This window comes from Magnolia sinica, chromosome 5 (assembly GCF_029962835.1).
Source record: "Magnolia sinica isolate HGM2019 chromosome 5, MsV1, whole genome shotgun sequence".
Classification (NCBI taxonomy): domain Eukaryota; kingdom Viridiplantae; phylum Streptophyta; class Magnoliopsida; order Magnoliales; family Magnoliaceae; genus Magnolia; species Magnolia sinica.
The window spans coordinates 86,833,559-86,855,953 of NC_080577.1; the positions used below are offsets into that span (position 1 = coordinate 86,833,559).

A 22,395-nucleotide genomic window follows, 5' to 3' on the forward strand; every position below is an offset into this window, starting at 1 on the left:
TTGTTAGGCCCATTCTTACCGATTCGATTGTCGTGACCGATTATCGACTCCGATTACCTTGACCGATTTGCCGATTCTAATTATCGATCGATTCGATTGTCGTGACCGATTATCGACTCCGATTACCGTGACCGATTTACCGATTTTGATTATTGATCGATCCGATTGTCGTGACTGATTATCGACTCCGATTACCCTGACCGATTTGCCAATTCTAATTATTGATCGATTCGATTGTCGTGACCGATTATCGACTCCGATTACCCTGACCGATTTGCCGATTCTAATTATCGATCGATTCGATTGTCGTGACCGATTATCGACTCCGATTACCGTGACCGATTTACCGATTTTGATTATTGATCGATCCGATTGTCGTGACCGATTACCGACTCCGATTACCGTGACCGATTTGCCGATCCTGATTATCGATCGATCCCGATTGTCGTGACCGATTGTCGATTTCGATTTGCCAAAGCCTATTGTCAATACCTACATGATGCATATGCGACCCGTAGTTGAGGCCCATGGGTAAGGCCCATTGTGATGTATTCGTGGCATATGGGCAAGGCCCATTATGATGTATTTGAGCTCCGTGGGCGTGGCCCATTGTGATACATTCAAGGCCCTTGTATGGAGATCGATGTGATGTATGTAAGGCCCATGAGTGAGGCCCATAAGTGATGTGTATTGGGCCATTGTGTGGGGCCGTGGGCCCATTATATGTTTGGCTCTATGTGAGTTATTCCTTGGGGGCATTGTTGGTTAAATGTCCACATTGTCGAAGCCGATTGTTGAGGCCAGTTATTGATACTAATTATGAGTATGTGACAGCATAACATCATCATACATGCCCATACACATCATCTGCATGTTTGTTATGAGATGTAGTTGACCATTGCATATGTCGTTGGGCAGATTGTTATGAGACTCCCTGATAGGCGGAGGTTATCTCACATGAGTGCACGGTATGCGCAGGATTGATGCATGACTGTATTGTATGACTCATGCATCTTGCATTGTGTGCCCTAGCGACATCAGGGTCATAGCCTCCACAGGCATATCGTGGATGGCCAGATGGGACACCGAAAATATTTAGTTCTAGCATACGGGCGCCATAGATGTCCCTGGGTGAAAATCTCTAAACCCGATGGTACCAGAGGATGACTCCAACGTCGAGACTGAGTGGATACATGAGCGCACGAGAGCCGAATACCAGGAGGCGGCGTCTCCCACTGTGTCATGGTCGGTTGGAAAGGGGTGTGGCCTTACTTGCCCTAGGGTAGGGGCATTACTAGGCTGAGTTTAACCAGCTTGTGAATGAGTCCGCTATCGACATGCCGAATAGATATTGGCAGACTATTAGCCAGGCGGATAGTGAGATTTCTTATACTCACTTAGACTGCGCGCCTGGGAGAGCGGCAGTGCCATTTGGAGTGTACTAAACCCCTGATGATCCCAGAGATGAACCGAACGATATGTGGATTTAGTGAGCAGGAGTTGCATACTCATTCATGCATTCATTCATTCATTATCTACTCGGGTTGGTGGTACGCAACTGGTCGTTACATGTGCCTTCGCAATGGCCAGGATTTCGGTTGGGGCGCGCGACTAACCTGAGATCAGGAGTTTACCACATTGAGTCTAACTATCCAAATTTAGGTATGGGACTGGTTTGGATAGAAGTCCCTTGTGATAGACCCCATAGCCTGCGATACTACGTACTACCATCCCGACTTCACACTCCAGCATGGTCATTCCATTCGCACCGCATATTGCATTACATCTGCGACATACGACATCTTGGGTTACTGTGCTTCTGCATTTATATGGTCTAGATATGGCTGACGTATTTGTAAACACATAAGGAATTATATACCCCATTACATTCTCGGCATTTGATATTTGGCTCTTTATGACCCCTCGTTTGCGTAGCTGTTATATATTGCGTATTCTGATATTGATTGGCTTATGGACTTGCTCGTATTTCCGCTTACTCTGTTATCGTATAATTTATGCTCTTGTCAGAATTTCTGCTTACTCAGATAATTCATGATCTTGCTAGTATCTTTGCTTATTCCGATTTATGGATTACCAGTACTTCCAGTTTGTATGATAATGACATTGTATTGAATACTTGGCACTTACCTTGTGCACACACTTACACCACCTACTAAGCTTTCTGTAAGCTTATGCACGATAGATGCGTGCAGGTGTTATTAGGTTGCAGCAGCGTTGAGCTTGGAGCGTGCAGTTGTATTTTGGAGCTTTGATTTCGATTTTCCCTTTCAGCATTGTACTCAAATGATTATATTAGTGGATATGTGATGATGATGTTGCCTTTGTCAATTGGGTAATCTTGTGGTTATGCTTATTACGAGTTAAATGTATATTGGAAAAAAAAAATCCTCCTTGTAGGATCCCAGGATCGGAATCTGGCGTATGGACGCTAGGACTCGAGAATGGGGTACTACGGAGGCTGTCGGCACCGGATTCAGTAATCGGGATTCCTGCGAATCCGATTTCTGGGTTTGGGGCGTGACACAAGATGATCCTTCCCATGATAGAGACGTCCAGCCTCATTGAGATCATCAACTAGTTCTTGGCAATGGACTCGAAACATTCGTAGCACTACCTTGTTGAAGTGATGTTGGTGGTTCTAGTGCAGGCGATGGTTCCATGCCATGTCATAGTGGGACGAAAGGGTTTTAGACTCCACATGAATAGCAGAGCGCTCCCTGTTGAGCGTGAAATATTATATATTTCCCCTTTATTATACATTGGTTTTATAAGCATAGATGCACTTAATCAATCTAATTATGTATGTTTTCCTATGCTAGGTGATTTAGAGAGTTTAAGGTAAAAAGAATGATTAAAAAGAAGATTTATTGCTCAAAGAATAACCAAGTGAAGATTTGAAGAGTTGAAGGTATTTAATGAAGAATTCAAGTGCGAATATCCAAGGAAACCAATTGCAAAGGAGAGAGAGAAAAGACTAGCAAAATCACAAAGTTTTACAACATAATTAATAAACTGTTCGGTCCGACCAATTGGGATGTAGTTTTCTTCTTTCCTCATAAGTCTATCTAGGAGTAGAGGTGAGTTGTAATAAGCTCAGTAGATGTGGTGACCAACTGCTTATAATGCCCCTCCCACTATTCAGAAAAGATGCCCATCATCTGGGGATGGTTCAAAAATTTGGGAAGCTCGAAAGACATGTTTGTTGACTGGAAAGTGGAATGAAGAGAACAATGGAGCTCAACTTGATCGATGATCGGCCGAGAATAAGGGGGTTAGTTGCAAGTCTTTTGGGTGAAGGGACAGGGAATTCATTGGATGAAGCTGAATCGTCGAGCAGGTAAATTCAGACAGTATTGCTCGATTCTAGCCTTAACATTCTTGCCAGTTTCTATAGTACCACCATAAGAAAGGTCCCTGCAAATGAGGTAACTTTCCCAAGCTTGAAGCATTAGTGAGGTTCATTGTTCGTCATTTTCTCTAAAATCACCTATGAACCAAGTTGGACTAAACTCTTTTAAGTAAAATGGGGTAAATGTACGATAACACTTGCCAGCGTTAAAGAGAAAGAAAAGAGAGTCCATGTATGAAGAAAACGTATAGACTTCTTAGCGAAGATGAATGTTGTGATGGTTGTAAGAGGTATAGATGATATCGGAAGGAGGAGGAGAATATATAAGAAAAGAATGAAAATATGCTTTGGAGAAGCCATAACGGTCCTCTGCTGTGAAATAGACCTTTAGTGGTTAGCTCGAACATGCCTCTGTACAGGTGGCCAAGCACGAAGGGCGTAAGTGTTAATTTTTTAACTTGTACAAGTGCCTTGGTCAATCGAATGTATTCGTTAGTAATCTGAAGAGCATTCACACAGAGTAGATGGCGGCAGATCCATAGTAGTAAGAAGGTCATGTGTTCTTCATACTCGATTGTACCTTTACGTTTACAATAAGCAAGCATGAAATGGGAATAGGTATTGCCGGCCTTGTTGTTGAAATGTATCTGTTCATTATGAGCAAAGCTTGAAAAAATTACTACGCCAAAAGAAAGAAGCTGGGTAAGAGCATAAACATCCAAAATTGTTGGACTCATGGGGTCGCATTAGAAGAAAAAGGTGTTTGTGGATGAATTCCAGAATGTTGATGCTGAAGTGAGGAGATGGGGATTTGGTGCATAGTCATGTAGTGACAATTTGATACATTTATAGATACTGATCTCTCTCCAAAAAGCCTCATGTTGTGCAGTGATTTGGTCAAACCAATCGCATCATCCTAGCAAGAGTTTCAGCCAGGATCGTGAAGATTTTAGGGCATCAGAAGGATTGGAAATTGATTGGGATTGAATTAGCATGTTCTCGCCAGGGCAGTTTGGAAAGAAATGGTCCATTAAGCCGATCTCATCAACTTTGATTTCAATAAAGAATGATGTGCCAACATGGTAATAATCATTGAGTGGCGATTTGAAGATGATCTCGTTAGTGAATTTTTTTGAAAGACCTTCTAATATATGTATTAGATCATCTTGTTGGAAGGCTAGAGAGACTAAGGATGAGGAAGCAGCCATTGATAGGACGAGAGAGTTAGGGTTTCAAAAATGAAGAAATATGGGAGAAAGCTTGAGAAACTCAAAAACATGTGGAAATAGGGTTTATATTGGCCGAAATCTGGTGCATTAATTAGGGTGTAATCATGATCTCGTATGGAACAATGCTTATACATGCGTCATCATAGGGATAACTCTTTGTTCAAGAAAGAAAAACATGACAGTTATTCGGAATCATATCAGTCATGCGTAATAAATGAAGTGTTGCCACGTGGCCTAAAGAACAGCTTCATTTATGAAGGGTCACACGTCGCTTTTACCTTTTTACCAAAGGTGAAGTGACATGGGGGCAATATTGTACCCTATTTCTATCTGTTCCTACGAGAGCCAATAAGAGAGGGACATGTGTAATTTTATGAAACTTGCGTGGTGTATGTGAAATTTGTAGAGTTAATTGAAGTAGATTTTGCGGTGATATTACTGACGTCTATCAATCGATGCCACATCATCCACGAAGCAAGGGCGGTTGAGTGGAATGTACTTGAGTCGGTAAGGAAGCTTGAAGCAATTATAGGACAAATGACAAGCTTAAAAGGAGGGCTCCAGAATGTCAGTAATGCTGAAGTGATTATAACAATTGTCGGAACATTGGAAGCATCTAGATTGTCAGTTTTAGATTATAAATAGCAAGGGAATTCACCAGAATGTATCTCATTCTGACTAAACCAAATCAAACTTATCTTTCAATTACTTTATGCTCCTTAGGATTTGTAACGACCTTGGAATTTTCTGTGCTAATCTTTCCTTAAGTAGTTGTTTTGGGGTAATTAGCGCTTTACTCGATTGTTTGTGAAATTCGCATCAATCACTTTAAATTGTATCTGCATGGCTCTAAACGTGTAGATTAGTGAGCGCTACGTTACTCTGAAATCTGGGATCCATCGCTAAATCCAGTTGTTCTGGAGAATTTTTGAAAGATCTGGGTCGGACCTAGACCGCGCGTCGAAAGTCCGATGGCGATGATCTTAGGCTGTTGCGGTCACCGAGTTGGGCTTGATCTTCACCTCGAAAATCAAGTCGATCTGATGTTCTGGGTCGATTTGGTTGAGCTCGGAGTGAAGAGTGTGAGAATGGTTGGAACTTATTAAGCTTTTATTGAAATCTGAGTCGTGTCGCTTGCGCGACGATTTTAAGCATTCGGACCGTTGGATTCTGACCCAATTTCACCCTCTGATCAGGATAGTTAGCCCAGGCATATCCTAGTGCTTGTGGACCTGATCGAGTTTCCGTGACCGTTGAATTGAGTGTGGTCCGCCACGGCTGATCTGAAGAGCCGGTCGGTACGAAAACTCTGCTTGACCTAGATCCATGGTCAAGGAGCTTAAGTCCGACCTTTCGTGGTTATAAGCCCACCAGAAGTGCTTCATTGGATCGAGAAAGGCTTGCTTTGGTTATAACCTAAGTATACCTTGACCCTGGGGTTATTTCCATCATTTTAAGGCCTATATATAGACCTTAAACCCTAGCTCTCATTTCCATATGAATTTTCTCTAACCCTAGCTTGGAAAGAGAGTGGAAAAGAGAGAGTTAGTGAGAGAGATTGGTTGGTGAATCATCTTGATTCTTCCTTGTTCTTCTTCACCTTTGAACCTTTACTTTGAATCGTTCCTCTGACGATTTTGAGTTCTTTTGGGGTAAGTTAACCTAACCCTAACCTGTGTTAGAGCTTAGATTAGACTTGGTGTTGTTGTATCTCATTTCTATCCTTATTTTAGGGTATTCTAGCGCCGTTGACAAAGACAACTCGTCTAAATCAGCTCGGCGGTTCTTTCTTCGCTTAAGGTGCGGACTTTAAGTGTATAGGTTATGGTTTTCAAGGCTTTCAATCCCAGTTAGTGATTTATTCTTGTTATGGATGAGATTTCACATGCCAAATGTTGTGTTTACATTGCTTTCCTGACATGCATGTGCTATATTGAGATTTGTGTATTCTAAGTGTATTTATAAAGTACCGTATACGTATAAAATACGCACTTGTGTTTGCCATGATTATTTGTCATGTATGTGTGCTAGATGCATGTATGACAACTCCTTGGTAAAGGGAATTGTCTAAGTGCATGTATTCCAACATACGTCATGTATGTTGTTCCTTGTATGCTAAGTGTTTGTAGAAATGCATGAATGATCTAAGTGTAACTGATTACACTAATTGTGGGCGTTGAGAAGTGATTCTCAATACTCCTATTGATGCGCATGTTTTCCTTTATGTAGTTACCTTTCAAGTTATTTAAATTCAAGCATCTCCTATGCTTACATTTATGTTAAGTTGATATTCTTCAGATGTGTATGTAACATGAGTTGAGTTATTGTTCCATTACTGTTTTACATTCCATATGAATATCTGTCGTAGTGTAGGATGTTTGGGATTATGCCTTAGTCCAGGAAATCGGTAATTGACCCTATGAATCGTGGTTGAGATTGCTTTCGCCACGTGGGGACGTATTAGACGAACCCGAGCCGTATTAGAGTTGGCGCGGTGGTTTGGCCACGCGGAGTGTTTGCGCACTCTATGTCGTTCAACTCAACATGCGCTCGTGCTAGTCGAGTTCGTCAAATAACCCGATTGTCCGATGTATGTTAACCATGTATGGACGCTACTGCTTGAATCTAGGGTACCGAACTTACCAGTGAAATCCTAATAACCATGGTACCTGATCCGCTAAGACTCATGAGCCCGACATGGTGGTATGGCACAAAGTGGTCGAGCCGTCGGCCTACGCCGGGGTGACGAGCCTCCCGTAGTGACCGTGAGCAACTAAACTCGTGAGCCGATTATGGTGGTATGGGACACTATATTCGTCTTTGTCGGCCTACATTGATTGGTGACGAGCCCTTTGTAGTGACCTCGAGCATACCTGGATGCCGCAAGGAGGTGACGAGCCGATCTGTGGTAGTAAAGGCATGAAAGGCGTGCATTGATTGGTGTCGAGCCCTTTGCTACGGCCTCAACTATATGATCGTATGAGATATCTAGGATTGACGACCCTAGTATGGATCACTGTTTGGATGGTGATATGAGGAAGGTATCTTAGCTTCCCAATCCTGTTGTGTGAAACGGACTAATAACAACTTGGTAATCATATCCATGCACCGCATTTGCATGTGCTTTGTAGATGTGGCGCACTTTGAGGCGATGTCATGCGTAACGTAAGATGAAGACGCTGAGGGTGTACGCGTGAGGGCACGCATCATATTGCATTCATACTTGCATTAACAAGAGTACTTAGGATTTAATTACTTATCCTGCTTTATCATTACTGTTTGATTGAACTGATAACATGTTAACCAGTGCCTTATTGTTCCACTGAGTTGATCACTCACTCCCACGTTTCTGGGGCGGTGTTTCACACCCACCAGACTCTGTCTTAGGTTCTGATGTTGCAGATGTGGATGCGACGTCTGAGGCAGAGCGGGAGCTGGATGACGACGAGGCTGCTTTCTCCTATATGCAGTTTTCAGACGGGTTCTAGCGAGCTTCGGTCTGTTGCGCGGGATCTCTGGGATTATATTTTGGGAACTGAAATGATGTATTTGATACTTAAATTTTATTAAATAACACTTTCACACGATCCGGCTTGTATATGAAATTCAGGGTTTTACACTTGTACACATTTTACTATAAGTCTTCCGCTTGCTTTATTCACTTATCCCTGAATCATATCTGTGTTTTGGCCTAATCTATTCCATGTTTTATGCACTAATACAGTCAACATACATTCATCATTAAATATGTTGCATAAGTGATGTTTTGGAACTCGGGAGCTGAGTTATGCTCGACCCCTGAATTTCAGGGCGTTACAGGATTATATTTCATTTACATTCCTTAGTGTAATTCATAGCATTAATCAAGTAATTGTTAACTTTAACATTATCTGTCATTTACATTCCTTAGTTTAATTCGTAGCAGTAATCAAGTATTTGTTAATCTTAGCTGTAATTCGAGCCTACGCTCATATGCCGGTCTCGGTTCAAGCATCAATCAAATTCTTCATTTAGAAATGTACTTTGTAGTTGTTCTCCACAGCTGACTATAAGAATTTTCCTTTCGTTTTATCTGCATTGGAAAAAAATCTTTTCGTATGGAAGGCAGAGGTGTAACCATTTTCAGAGGATGAACCCCACTATTGGATAATCACCTAATCATCTTAAATAATGTTGTGCAAGTGGATGAATATGCAACCGATCTTATTCGATTTGGGTCACATACGGTTGATTTCCAACTTATTTGTCTATCTTGGTGCTTGTGGTTGTAGTTGTATGGTTTGAATTGAGTCACACATTCAATTCCGACATGCCCATACAAACCACGTTACCAAAATTGAAACCCAAAAAAGGGACGACACCTACTCTATTTACCTATAAGGTTACCAAACAAAGGAAGCAGCTATTTGGATTTGAAATACACCCATTCACGCGGTATCCAAAGGTGCCAAATGGGGTGTATGGGTAAAAGAAAACGTATGCAAAAGGGAATAGGCATGTGGAAAAGAACAAACGGCGTCTGAAATACGTCAGAAAGCACTGTCAAACCGCACATCATCAGGATGATCCTGACAGTTCTAGTGGGCACGAATCGATGGGCATGGCCAATAAAAAAACCCAACATGAATGTCCTAGCTTTCCAAACTGTGGCCTGCTAGTGGACAACTAAATGCCAGCAACAGCCTCCATCGGACCAATTTTAGACCATGAACAGGAATAAGATCGTACCGGCTGATGTGACGCAGTGAGGGTCCAGTCGTGGAGCTTCCTGAAGAGGTTATGTCTGTAAAGCTCCCCACCGTTCTTTACCTGTCCATACGGAAAGGTCATCACTGGTGCAGTGATAAAGACGTTTCTGACATCTCCCCCAGAAGAGGGGCATAAAACTGTCTTAAATGCGATCTTTCTTCTCCACTGATTCTCTTGCTTACGACATAGCAAATTCTCACCTTTAATCCTCCCTATCTCCTCCAGTCCAACGAACATCACCTGTACCAAGATTTGTCATTTCTGCATGTCCTATGCACCCACTTATAAAAGGCTACATATGCCAATGCACCCCCCATGCACCACATCCAGACCATGCATGAAATAGAGCCCAGGATAGCATATACACTGCCCAAAAACCAGGTTGGTTGGTTTGACATATGGGTCACACGTCAAGGTTGAATGTGGATTGTCATAAACTTTTTGTAGCTTCCATTATTTTCATTCATGCGAGGCCCACTGACATGTAGCACCAATATGGTACGTTGCCGGCGGCATGTGGGGCTGCACGTAGTTTTATTTATTTATTTTTTATTTTTTACACACGCACGCACACCCCACACACTTACGCTAGTGGAATTTCACCACCTATGGATACTTGAACCCTTGACCAGGTGTTGAAACTCGTGAGAATCTACCACCCCAGCAAGAGTAAGGATCCGGCTGCACGTAGTTGGGTGTGCAGAAGAAAGGTATTTCTCACTGTCCATTATTAGGGCGTGCCGTGTGGAGCATTTAAATCCTGTGTAGATGGTGAGCGAACACCTTCATCAGTGATCATCCAGTAACCTTCAGGAATATAAAATCTCAGCCGGATATCATCATGAGGTCCTAAGTTTTTGTGCAAGTGGGGGCCATGCTTCAACGATCTCTGACCCTTTGTTCTTAGAGTCCCACTGGGTGTGTGGGATCCCTAACCCGCACATAGTCCACGCAGAATAGGCACGCAAAATCTAGCATCTTCCCCTTTGGTTGATGGTTAGGGCACTGAGACTGAATGAAAGATGGGTCCCACATGTACAAAACTCAGGACCCAAGGATGCTACACAGCATTCCTCTGAATGGCATTTGTTTCGCAGACTAGTTAGCATGTGTTGAAGTCCTCTGTTAGTGTTTGGCCATCTCTTCCCTACATATCTATACCGTGGAGACCCTTTTCAGTTTGATTGTTTTGCATTGCTTGTAGGATTCTTTTCTTTACTGAGACTGATCTTTTACTGCAAAGATAGCCGAGAACAGGCAGACTGAAAAGAATAGAGACATAACAAAGAAAACTGTAAAACAGTACAGTGAACATGAATTCATCCAGAATTATAGCGGTACATCGCATGAGTGCCATTTGTTTGGGTGCAGGAGCGAAGAACCGTCTGCCAGTGAGGAAGCATGAATTTGAAGCGGCAGCGGCACCACCATATAAGTATAGTACACAGGAGAAAACACTGTAATACATGAAAGAAGCGACCAAAACCTTGCTCGGACTGAGCAGCTGAATTATGTAGAAGCAAGTTATGGCAGGGAAGGGAAGTGGTAGCAAAAAAAAAAAAAAAAAACAACGTTCCCACGGCACGATCCAAACTCAACAGTCATATACTGTTTCTGGTTTTGTGTTCAACGTATGCTTGAACAGATGGTTTCCTTCCCAAAAAATCAAACAGGATCTCCATGGGGTCCTTTGATCCTCCAGGGGCCAATACCTGCAAAAGTGTAAAAATTTGTTTAGTTGGTTTAACCAATTGGGCCATATATTCTGTAAAGAAAATGTGATGGTCACTCCCTAAAGTTGCCATCTGTATCCAACTTTCCCCTCACATGGATACACAATATATTATTAAGACAAAAAATAAAAAGCAAAGCAACAAAATTTCAATAGTAAGTGCCAATCTAGGTCAATGCTTTCATCAACTCTAGAAAATTATTAGGCTACAATGAACTAAAGGGCACTTTACTAATCCATTGGTGAGGCGCCTATTAGGTTAACTAATAGAGCATGGCGAAAATGCCCCCTGCACATGGTGTGTCAAAACAGTTACGTATCGGCCGTAACGGTAACGGTAGGAACCGTTACGCGTTTCAGGGTCGTATTGACCTTTACCTAATTTTGTACCCGTATTGGCCGATACAGGCCTGTTACGGGGCGTAACGCCCGTAACGGGCCCGTATCGGTCGAATAACGGTAACTGTTTTTTTTTTTCCCTCATTTTAAGCTCTATTTTTGCTGTTTTTTTTAAAACCTCTTGCTTCCAAACTGTTTCTCACTCCTACTACAAATTTCGACGAAACTTGGCTAGGTATTTGAGATAAAAATACATTATATTACGGATTTTCTTGAATCAAAGCTCGTGGGCCATTTTTCAGAAATTCGTCAAAAATAGATATTTATACTTTTTTTAAATATGTTTTGCTGTTTTAATCATGCCATATGATGTGTTAATCATAGTAGAACATGTTAATGTGCATTTTACAGATTTTGGGGTGCCATTTAATAATTTTTTAATTATTTTTTCTATTTATGCATGAATTTTGGCCCCTTTTTTTTTTTAATTCGAAAAATCAATTTTTAATGGTTGTTTTGCTGTTTTAATCAGGACATTTGATGTGTTAATTATAGTAGAACATGTTAATGTGCATTTTACAGATTTGGAGTGCCATTTTATATTTTTTTTTCTATTTTTTTCTATTTACGCATTTATTTTGGCCCTTTTTTTGAAAATTCGAAAAATCATTTTTTAATGATTCTTTTGCTGTTTTAATGAGGCCATATGATGTGTTAATTATAGCAGAACATGTTAATGTGCATTTTACAGATTTGGGGTGCCATTTTATATTTTTTTCTATTTGCGCATTTATTTTGGACCTTTTTTTGAAAATTCGAAAAATCATTTTTTAATGATTCTTTTGCTGTTTTAATGATGCCATATGATGTGTTAATCATAGTAGAACATGTTAATGTGCATTTTACATATTTGGAGTGCCATTTTATATTTTTTTATATTTACGCATTTATTTCGGCCCTTTTTTTGAAAATTCGAAAAATCATTTTTTAATGATTCTTTTGTTGTTTTAATGATGCCATATGATGTGTTAATCATAGTAGAACATGTTAATGTGCATTTTACATATTTGGGGTGCCATTTTATATATATATTTTTAATATTTTTTTTCTATTTACGCATGAATTTTGGCCCTCAAAAATTATTGCAAACACCTAAATGTAAGATATTTTCATATTACATTCATTCTAATATATCTATCATTGATAGTAGATAGTTAGAAAATTAAATATATGAATTTTGTAGTCAAATTCAGGTTAACTGGTTCATAAATTCACCAGACAGTCCGATACAACTTCTCACAAAAGAGTGGACCGTTACACCACCATAAACATGTTCTAATTTATAAATGAATGCATATTTGGAATGCTTAGAATATTCCGGATTTAATCCATATTTTTTCTTATTTTTTTTGGGAAAAAAAAAATTTGCGCCGTTACGCCCCCGTATCTGTATCGGTTTCGAAGGGCACCATTACACCAACCGATACCGATACGGGACACCTTGCGGCCCTGCATTAATCACCCTCGTGAGGAGTTTTGAACACGAGACCTCCCGCAGATACCAATTTGATGCAGGACAATTAACCACTTGCTCTAAAAGCTTGAACTAATAGAGCATGGTAAATTAATCCATTTATCTCATAGCCCAAGCTCCAAATCCATGGGTTAAGTCTTTGGCTGAACCCTCCAAGTGGGACTCAAATCCATGAGTTCAGCCTCACACAGGCCTCAAATCCATGGATTCTGCGGGCCACCCACCTTGAGTGTGCCCCTGCATCCTATGGGCCACCCCTCTTGAGCCCGGTGTGAAAATGCCCCCGCATTAGTTACATTATCAAATATATGTCAAAAACCAAAAAGGCAGACATACTAGAAAATCTTCACATCTTTTTCAGAATTTTACAAATAAATTTTAAGATATTCCCTCCCTCCCTCTCTCTCTCATGATGGGCAGTCCACATCAAAGGTGGGGCCCACACGTTGGACAGTCCACATCAAAGGTGGGGCCCACACAATAGATGACCCACATCTAGGATTGTCCACATCAAAGGTAGGCCCCTAATGATGAATGGCCCACATCCAAAGCAAGTTTGATGGATGACCCACATTGAAGGTGGGGCCCACATAATGGATGGCCCACATCAAAGGTGGGCCCCACATAATGGATGGCCCACATCCAAGGCAGGCCCGTATGATGGATGACCCACATCAAAGGTGGGGCCCACACGATAGACGGTCCACATCAAAGGTGGGCATCACATGAGGGGCGGTGGATATTGAAGGTTGCCCCCACGTAATGATACCAATGGTTTGCACCATTAACTGAATGGTATCAGATGCGTGCACCGATTCATCAACGTTTGGTAATATGAAATATCAAGGCCGTCCAGAGCATGTTTGCCCAACTTTAGTGCCAACCCACCTTGAAAATTAGATTTTTTCATCCAATGGGTCTGACATGGATGGGTAACTAAAAATTACAGAAAAAGGAAAATCCTAATTGTACAAGTAGTGCATGCAAGTGAATGGTCAGAACATGAATTTTATTTATTAATTTGAATGTGTGTGCGTGTGCATGTGTTCAACAGTCCCGTGGCCCTGAAAATTAGATCAATCCCCATCACTTGGCAGATACAAGGGGCCTAGTCTCGTGCCAAGACGTTTGATCATTTTTTGGGCCCCTACCGCAGATCTAAAATTACACATCCACGGAATGGTGAGCTTGGCCCGAGGGCTTGAAGGCAGGCCTATACCATTGAAAGCCCTATTTGAGATCATCCGAGAGGACTCTAGGTTGGTTCAAGGCCTGATTTTTCAGCCCAATAACTTTTCAATATGAACTTGGGCTTGATGCAGCTTAAAGGCCTGGTCAGCCTAGCCCAGCCCAACTCATGCAACAGGGTATGCTGTGTAGCTGGCAGGGCAATGGGCCAATGGCACAGTTCCTTGCTTGCAATCTTGGCCTCACCCATTCACTCAAATATGGGGACCCATCATAGATTTCCACGAGAAAAGGCATCCTACATTACTGCTACACTCTCTTCTAGCATTGCTACTATTCAAGTTTATTGATTTATTGTTGATCTTCCTTTCTTCTCTATTCTAGTTTTTTTGCTTGAGATTATTGGTGAATCAAAATACCAGTTTGAAGAATCAGACCCTAGTTTGCACCTGTTCAGCAGTAAAATTTTGCTTTCTGTAGAGATTATCATTTCCAATAGCAAAGATACCCCAGATGATGTCGGTCAATGTTTGTGCAATTGAAGCAAGTACTTCAGGAAATTCAAACCCTAATGGAGAAAATGGATCAATTAACACTGACGATTGGAGGCATCTCAGAATGGAAAGGAGAACTTGAACATGGAGACTAACAGTGGGCATGTTGGTGATATGAGTAGCTTCAATAATGTTCCAATTAAACAATGGGCAGCCACGGATTGTGAAGAAGTAAATGAACTGGCAATAGAAGATGCTTTCTTCTGGAACCAACAGTAATTATGCCTGCCAACACCAAATTCATGAAGCTAAATTTGATAGAGATCAAAGATGATCTTGCAGTGGAAGAGAAATCTTCAAAACTGAACAAAACTCTTTGATTGCTGGTGGTTATGATACTATATGCCACTTCAAGAATGCACGCAAATGTTTCATGGAATGTCAATGAGAAAAGCAACCTTCAAGTTCTGGGTTTGAGATCATGTTTGAAGCAACAACTAGAGAATGACAACTTTCTTCAGTATTCGATTTAAGAGATGTATTGCTAGCTTAGCTTAGCCTACACCTCTCGTCAAGCTAAATGCTCTCATATTTCTTCTCAAATCCTAACCTTCCAGTTACATTCAGTATTTCCCTTTGGACATGCACATTGGTGTGGTAGATGATAGAGGCGATGGCTAGGGCACCAGAGATGGATGCTATGGAGGATATTTTGATGCAAAATTGCCATGGTCTCATTGCGAACCACCACGCGTTACATGAAAAGAGAAGTGCTACAGTACTTCCTGCTATAGTGCTGCTACAGTACGCAACACCAATACATTTAGTGTTTATTCAGTCTTTTATCATCATCATCAAGCCTTATCCTGACTAATTGGGGTTGGCTACATGAATCCTTTTCTGCCATTCTACTCTATCAAAGGCCATAACTTCATTTAGACCATAGATCATCAGTCCTTTCATACTACCTCCACCCAAGTCCTTTTGGGCCTTCCCCTAGCCCCTTTAGAGCACACTCCTAATCGGTGCAGCTCTTGGTCTTTATTGCACGTGACCAAACAATCTAAGTCTACTTCCCCTCATCATTACCTATTGGTGTGATGCCTAAATTCCCTTGAATGTATTCATTTCTAATTCTATCAGTCCTTGTCTTGCCACTCATCCGTCTTAACATCGTCATTTCAGCTACATTCATACTATGAACATGTTGTTCCTCAACTGCTCAACATTCCATCCCATAAAGCATGGCTGGTCTTATACCCGTCTTAAAAATTTCCACTTTCAGTTTGAGTGGCACATGACAATCATGTAGAACAACAGAGGTACATGTCCATTTCTTCCACACCACTTGAATTCTATGGGCAACATGCTTCTCAATCTCTCCACTCTCATGAATTATCAACCCAAGGTATCGAAAGTAGCTATTTTGGGAAACTTCTTGGTCAACAATCTTAACTAATTCCTTGTTCCTACTCCTATTTTTACTAAAATTGCACTCCATGTACTCTACTTTAACTTGACTAATTTTAAATCCTTTAGATTCTAAAGCACCCCTCCATAAATCTGGTTTTGTGTTTATGCCCTCCCTCGCCTTATCAATCAAAAAATGTCATCTACAAATAACATACAACATGGCATATCTTCCTGCAAATGCCTCATTAACTCGTCCATAACCAATGTAAAAAGGTACAGGCTCAATGCCGACCCCTAGTGCAAGCCTCCAATAATTTGGAACTGACTTGTCTCTGTTGCACAAGTGGTCCTTGTCAGATTTGCTCCATGACCCTCAATCGAGTGGTCCTTTTCTTATATAGAAATCATTTTCCCTACTTACAATACATCCCTTAATTACAGCATAACAGTAACCTCTATATCCCCTAATTACAGCCCTTAATTACAGCATAACAGCAGCATCTATATCCTCTAATTACAGCCCTTAATTACAACATAACAGCAGCATCTATATCCCCTTAATTACAGCCCTTAATTACAGCAAAACAGCAGCATGTATATCCCCTAATTACAGCCCTTAACTACAGTATAACAGCAGCATCTATATCCCCCTAATTACAGCCCTTAATTACAGCATAACAGCAACATCTATATCCCCTAATTACAGCACTTAATTATAGCAATATATGGTACAACAATATATGGTAGGTTTGTTGTCTATCCTACTAACATCCCCCCTCAAATTGATGCTAGTCGATCAAGAATCATCAATTTGCCAACAAGAAATTGATGACGTAGTCATGTCATAGCTTTGGTGAAGACGTCCGCTATCTGAAGATCGCTTGAGACATGTGGAAGAGAGATAACCCGAGTGTCAATAGCTTCCCGAATAGAATGGCAGTCCACCTCAATATGTTTGGTACGCTCGTGATAGACGGGATTGGTAGCGATCTGAATAACACTCGTATTATCAACATGAAGAGGAGTGGGAGTAGACTGAGGAAAACCTATTTCAGCAAGTAAGCCACGGAGCCACATAATCTTCGAGCAAGCTGACGACATGGCACGGTACTCGGACTCGGTCGAAGATTTGGAAACACAATCCTGTTTCTTACTCTTCCAAGAGATAAGTGAATCACCAAGAAACATACACCACTCGGTGACAGACCGGGGGGTATCAGGACATCCTGCCCAATCAGTATTACTAAAAGCCACAAGGCGAAGAGGAGTACCAGTAGAGAAGAACAAGCCACGGTGAGAGGAACCCTGGAGATATTGAATAATTTGGCGGACTGCGGCAAGATGAAGGTGGTGAGGAGATTGCAGAAATTGACTGACTTGCTGGACAACAAAGGAGATGTCAGGCCATGTAATAGTGAGATAATTGAGACTACCAACTAACTGTCAAAACACCATGGGATCAGGAAGGAGATCCCCCTCCTCACGTCGATACTTGACATTCACTTCCAAAGGGGTATCCACTGAAGAGGAGTCCTGCCAACCAGACAAGGAAATCAAGTCCTCCGTGTATTTATGCTGATGCAGGAAAACCCCAGAGGAATCGGACTGAACCTCCAAACCGAGGAAATACTGGAGATGACTAAGATCCTTCATATGGAATGAATTATGAAGATTTTGCTTGAGTTGATCAATGAGAGCAGAATCAGTCCCAGTGATGACAATGTCGTCGACATAAACTAGAAGAAGAACGATACCAACAGAAGTCGTTCGAAGAAACAACGAAGAATCATACTGGCTTTGGATGAAAGAAAATCGAAGTAAGGTAGCCCGGAACTTATCAAACCAAGTCCGGGGAGCCTGTTTCAAACCATACAGAGAGCACTTTAGCTTACACACATTTGACGTTGATGACGAGCAGAGGCCATAATGAGGTGTCATGTAAACATTTTCCTGTAAATTACCATGAAGAAATGCGTTCTTCACATCCATCTGGCAAAGGGACCATCCCTGAGAGGCTGCGATGGCAATAATAGTACGCATAGTTGTCATTTTAGCGACAGGAGCAAAGGTCTCCTCATAGTCAACCCCATACTCCTGGCGGTTACCAAGGGCAACCAAACGAGCCTTATAACGGTCCATAGACCCATCAGGCCGAAGTTTCACAGAAAAAACTCACTTACATCCAATTAGCTTGACATGAGAAGGACAAGGGACCATGTCCCAAGTCCGATTTTCTTAAAGAGCTTGAAGTTCTTCCTGCATAGCCTTTCTCCAACACTCATGTTTATCAGCTTGTGAGTAGGAATTAGGAATCGACACAGTTGATAAGGTAACCGTGAAGGAGGTATGAGGGAAACCATACCTATCCAGTTGATGTGAAGTACGGCCAGATCGTCGAGGAGGGTGCAAAATGGGATAAAATGGCAGATCAAACTCAGGAAGGGGTAAAGTTGGTTGACGGCGTTCATACACAAAACCAGGCTTGAAGCGCTCATGAGGGCACATCAAATCATCAAAGTGAGGAAGAACAGAAATTACAGGAGATGATGTAATAGAACTAGGAAAGAAATATTGATGCTCAAAGAAAACGACATTACGAGATATATGAAATTTATTGGAAGAAGCATCATAGCATACAAATCCTTTTTGAGATAAGTTATATCCCATAAAGATACATTTCACAGATTGCGCAGAGAGTTTGTGACGTTGATGCGGAGGTAGATGCACAACACAGACACAGCCAAAAGTGTATAAGTCAAGAAAGCTAGGGTGTTGTTTATGTAGACGATAGAATGGAGAGTCGAAATTTAGCACTTTAAAAGGCAACCTATTAATCAAGTATACTGCTGTAGCTAAAGCTTCAACCCAAAATTTAGGAGGAACAAAATATGCAAGTAACAAGGTCCTAGCAACATCTAACAAATGTCGATTTTTGCGCTCAACCACGCCATTCTATTGAGGCGTATAAGGACACGAGCGGTGAGAAACAATTCCTTTGTGACGAAGAAACTCAAGAAATTCATGAGACATATTCTCCACCAGAATCAGATCATAAAGTCTTAATGCTAGTTGTAAATTGATTCTCAACATATGCTAGAAACGATTTGAAAACAGCAAAGACTTCAGACTTATAGCGCAGAAAATATACCCAAGTATGTCGACTATGGTCATCTATGAATGTCACAAAATATTTATAATGATCAAGAGAAATGACAAGAGTAATGCCCCATACATCACTATGAACAAGGTCAAAGCAATTCTTTGCCCTACTCCCGGAAGAAAGGAAGGGAAGAATCTTACTTTTTCCGATTTTACACGTAGAACAATCAAAAGACAAAGCATGAGGCAAAGAAGAATCTTTTTTTCCCAACGAACCAGAATTCAGCAAATGAGATAAAACAACATTGTTTGGATGGCCTAAACGTTTGTGCCATACTTCACAATTATTGGAGACAGTAGTACAAGCCAAAGAAATGATACTAGGAATGGAAAAGTATAATGGAAACAGTCTCCCAACTTTAGGGCCCTTCGCTATTGTCCTCCCCAACACCGGATCCTGCACATGACAACCATCACGAGAAAACTGAACATTGTAATTATCATCAACTAATTGTCCAACCGAGATAAGACTTGTAGAAAGCCCAGGTGATACAAAAATATTAGTAAGTGATGGTGCGATATCACCAACCCCAGTAATCGGTAAACAATGGCCATTAACAACTTGAATATTAGAAGAACCAGTGTACTTACGAACATTGCTAAGCATATCAGGAGAACTGGTCATGTGATTGGATGCAGCGAAGTCAACAAGCCAATATTGAGAGGGTATAGTACGTATAGTACCCATACCTTGTAGCCCTAAAGCAGAAAATGCCGATACAATCATTTGCTGCACCATTTCTGGTGTAACGGCAGGTGTAGCAGCAGTGGAAGATGACACTGGAGTGAGATTTTGAGTGCTGGTTACCTCATCTGAAGTGTGGCCACTAGCAGTAGCATGATAAGCATTCACGGGTCGGTTTTGAGGACGTGTTGGGCAATCTTTGATGATGTGCCCCTTCTGTTTACAGTAGTTGCGGAACTTTTTAGCATAATGGGCAGCAATATACCCATAATCTTTGCAATTGTAGCACTGAACTGTACGCATGTCTCAAACCCTCCCTTTGCCTTGAGCAGCGTATGCAACAACATTCTCTTGTGGAAGCAAAGATTGAGTAAGAAGACGTTGTTCCTCTCGAAGAAGTGCTCCAAAACACACGTCAAGAGATGGTGAAGGATCCCTGTGCATCAGGTTGGAGCGAATAGACTCGAATTCTGGCCTTAGTTTCATTAAAAACTGGTCTCTTTTGCTAACTTCATGAACTGCTTGAACAGCAGAGAGGGACTCGGTCGACACGTCGGCATACACAATGTTGGAAAACTCAGCCCAAAGATTCTGAAAACCACAGAAATATTCCTGAACAGAAAGTGTACCTTGGGAATAGGAAGCAAGATCAGTTTCCAACTGAAATCGCCGGGCGGAATGATCGTGATGATAGACCTTTTTCAAGTACTCCCACATCGATTTAGCTGTCTTGTGCGGCCTTAAATTGACTATAAGCAATGGATCAATAGACCCAAGAATCCAAGTCATCACGCGAGCATCTTTCACCTTCCATTGAACCAACGTCGTAGGATCGGTAGGCACTGGATCACTCCCATCAACATGACCCCACAACTCCTTTCCCATGACAAAAAGTTGAAACTGAAACTCCCAGGCAGCATAATTCTTCCCTGTAAACCGAGTTTGAAAGACTTCTGAGTTGGAGTTGTTAGCCATAACTAGAATTTCTCGAAATACACAAAAAAAAACTGTAAACCAAAACCCGCACCCAAGAAACTAGAAAACCAGAGCCTAGAACCACGAAGATTGGACCAAAGACAAGGTTGCAGAGAGTGGCTCTGATACCATGTCAGATTTGCTCAATGACCCTCAATCGAGTGGTCCTTTTCTTATATAGAAATCATTTTCCCTACTTACAATATATCCCTTAATTACAGCATAACAGCAACCTCTATATCCCTAATTACAGCCCTTAATTACAGCATAACAGCAGCATCTATATCCCCTAATTATAACCCTTAATTACAACATAACAGCAGCATCTATATCCCCTAATTACAGCCTTTAATTACAGCATAACAGCAACATCTATATCCCCTAATTACAGCCCTTAATTACAACATAACAGCAACATCTATATCCCCTAATTACAGCCTTTAATTACAGCATAACAGCAGCATCTATATCCCCTAATTACAGCCCTTAATTACAGCATAACAGCAGCATCTATATCCCCTAATTACAGCCCTTAATTACAGCATAATAGCAACATCTATATCCCCTAATTACAACCTTTAATTACTGCAATATATGGTACAACAATATATGGTAGGTTTGTTGTCTATCCTACTAACAGTCCTCACATTTGTTGCTGCTCCCTCATATCCTTAATCTTGTCAATATATTTAGAATCTAACATAAGAAAACAAATAGCTGAGATTATAATGAAGAGAGAGCTAAGATCTTATAGTATTTTGGAGCTAAATGCTCTTTATGGACTTGTGTTTGGACTGGTTCTTTTCTCTATTACTACTAGATTGAAGTCATTTATTTATTTATTGCAGAATTTCAGGTTGATTATGAGCATTGTTTGGAGTATCCCCGATATTATCTATATCTCTAGCTCAGCGATATCGATAACACTGGTAGCAACACCAATAACACTGGTGGTATCAGAAATTCCAGGTATCGACGATGTATTTGCAAGTATCACCAATAATTTTGACTCTGTAAACTCAAGGTGTCACTTGTATCGCTAATGTATCAATATCGCCAATGTATCGCCAGTATTTTTGAATGTGCAAAACTCTAGGTGTCGCTTGTATCACCAGTGTATCGACGATATTTCGATAATATCGCCAATGTATCGATATTGCCAAAAAAATCTATTTATGAAAAAAAAATCATTTCAAATTTGTATTTATGGGTGCATGTTTATATGCAATGTTCAATTTATCGACGATAATATTGATAATATCGCGATATTACCATTATCGCAACATGGGCGATATCGAGACCATAGTCTTTTGTTTCCTTTCTAGTTATTGATGATTTCTCAGCAAAATGCCATGTGTTGTCAATATTCTGAAATATTGATGGATGTTTGGACGGAAAGTTGGATGGATGATTGGATGGATGGATGGTATTGATGGAATGGTTGGACTAATTTCTTATGACAACACATGCTTTTAGGCCCTCATAAAATAAAACCTATTATGTATGCATTCTTTTTGCAATTTTCTAA

General features: G+C 41.0%; 1 protein-coding gene across 4 annotated transcripts in view; it reads right to left on the reverse strand.

The window, feature by feature from the left end:
* Positions 1-10,656: 10,656 nt before the first annotated feature.
* Positions 10,657-22,395, reverse strand: part of LOC131246242 (probable thimet oligopeptidase) — a 143,701-nt gene continuing 131,962 nt past the window's right edge. For all 4 annotated transcript variants that reach the window (XM_058246169.1, XM_058246170.1, XM_058246171.1 and 1 more), the window contains one exon: positions 10,657-11,060. In XM_058246169.1, the coding sequence (XP_058102152.1) occupies positions 10,950-11,060 (111 nt within the window). In that variant the 3' untranslated portion in view covers positions 10,657-10,949. The remainder of the gene's footprint in view (positions 11,061-22,395) is intronic.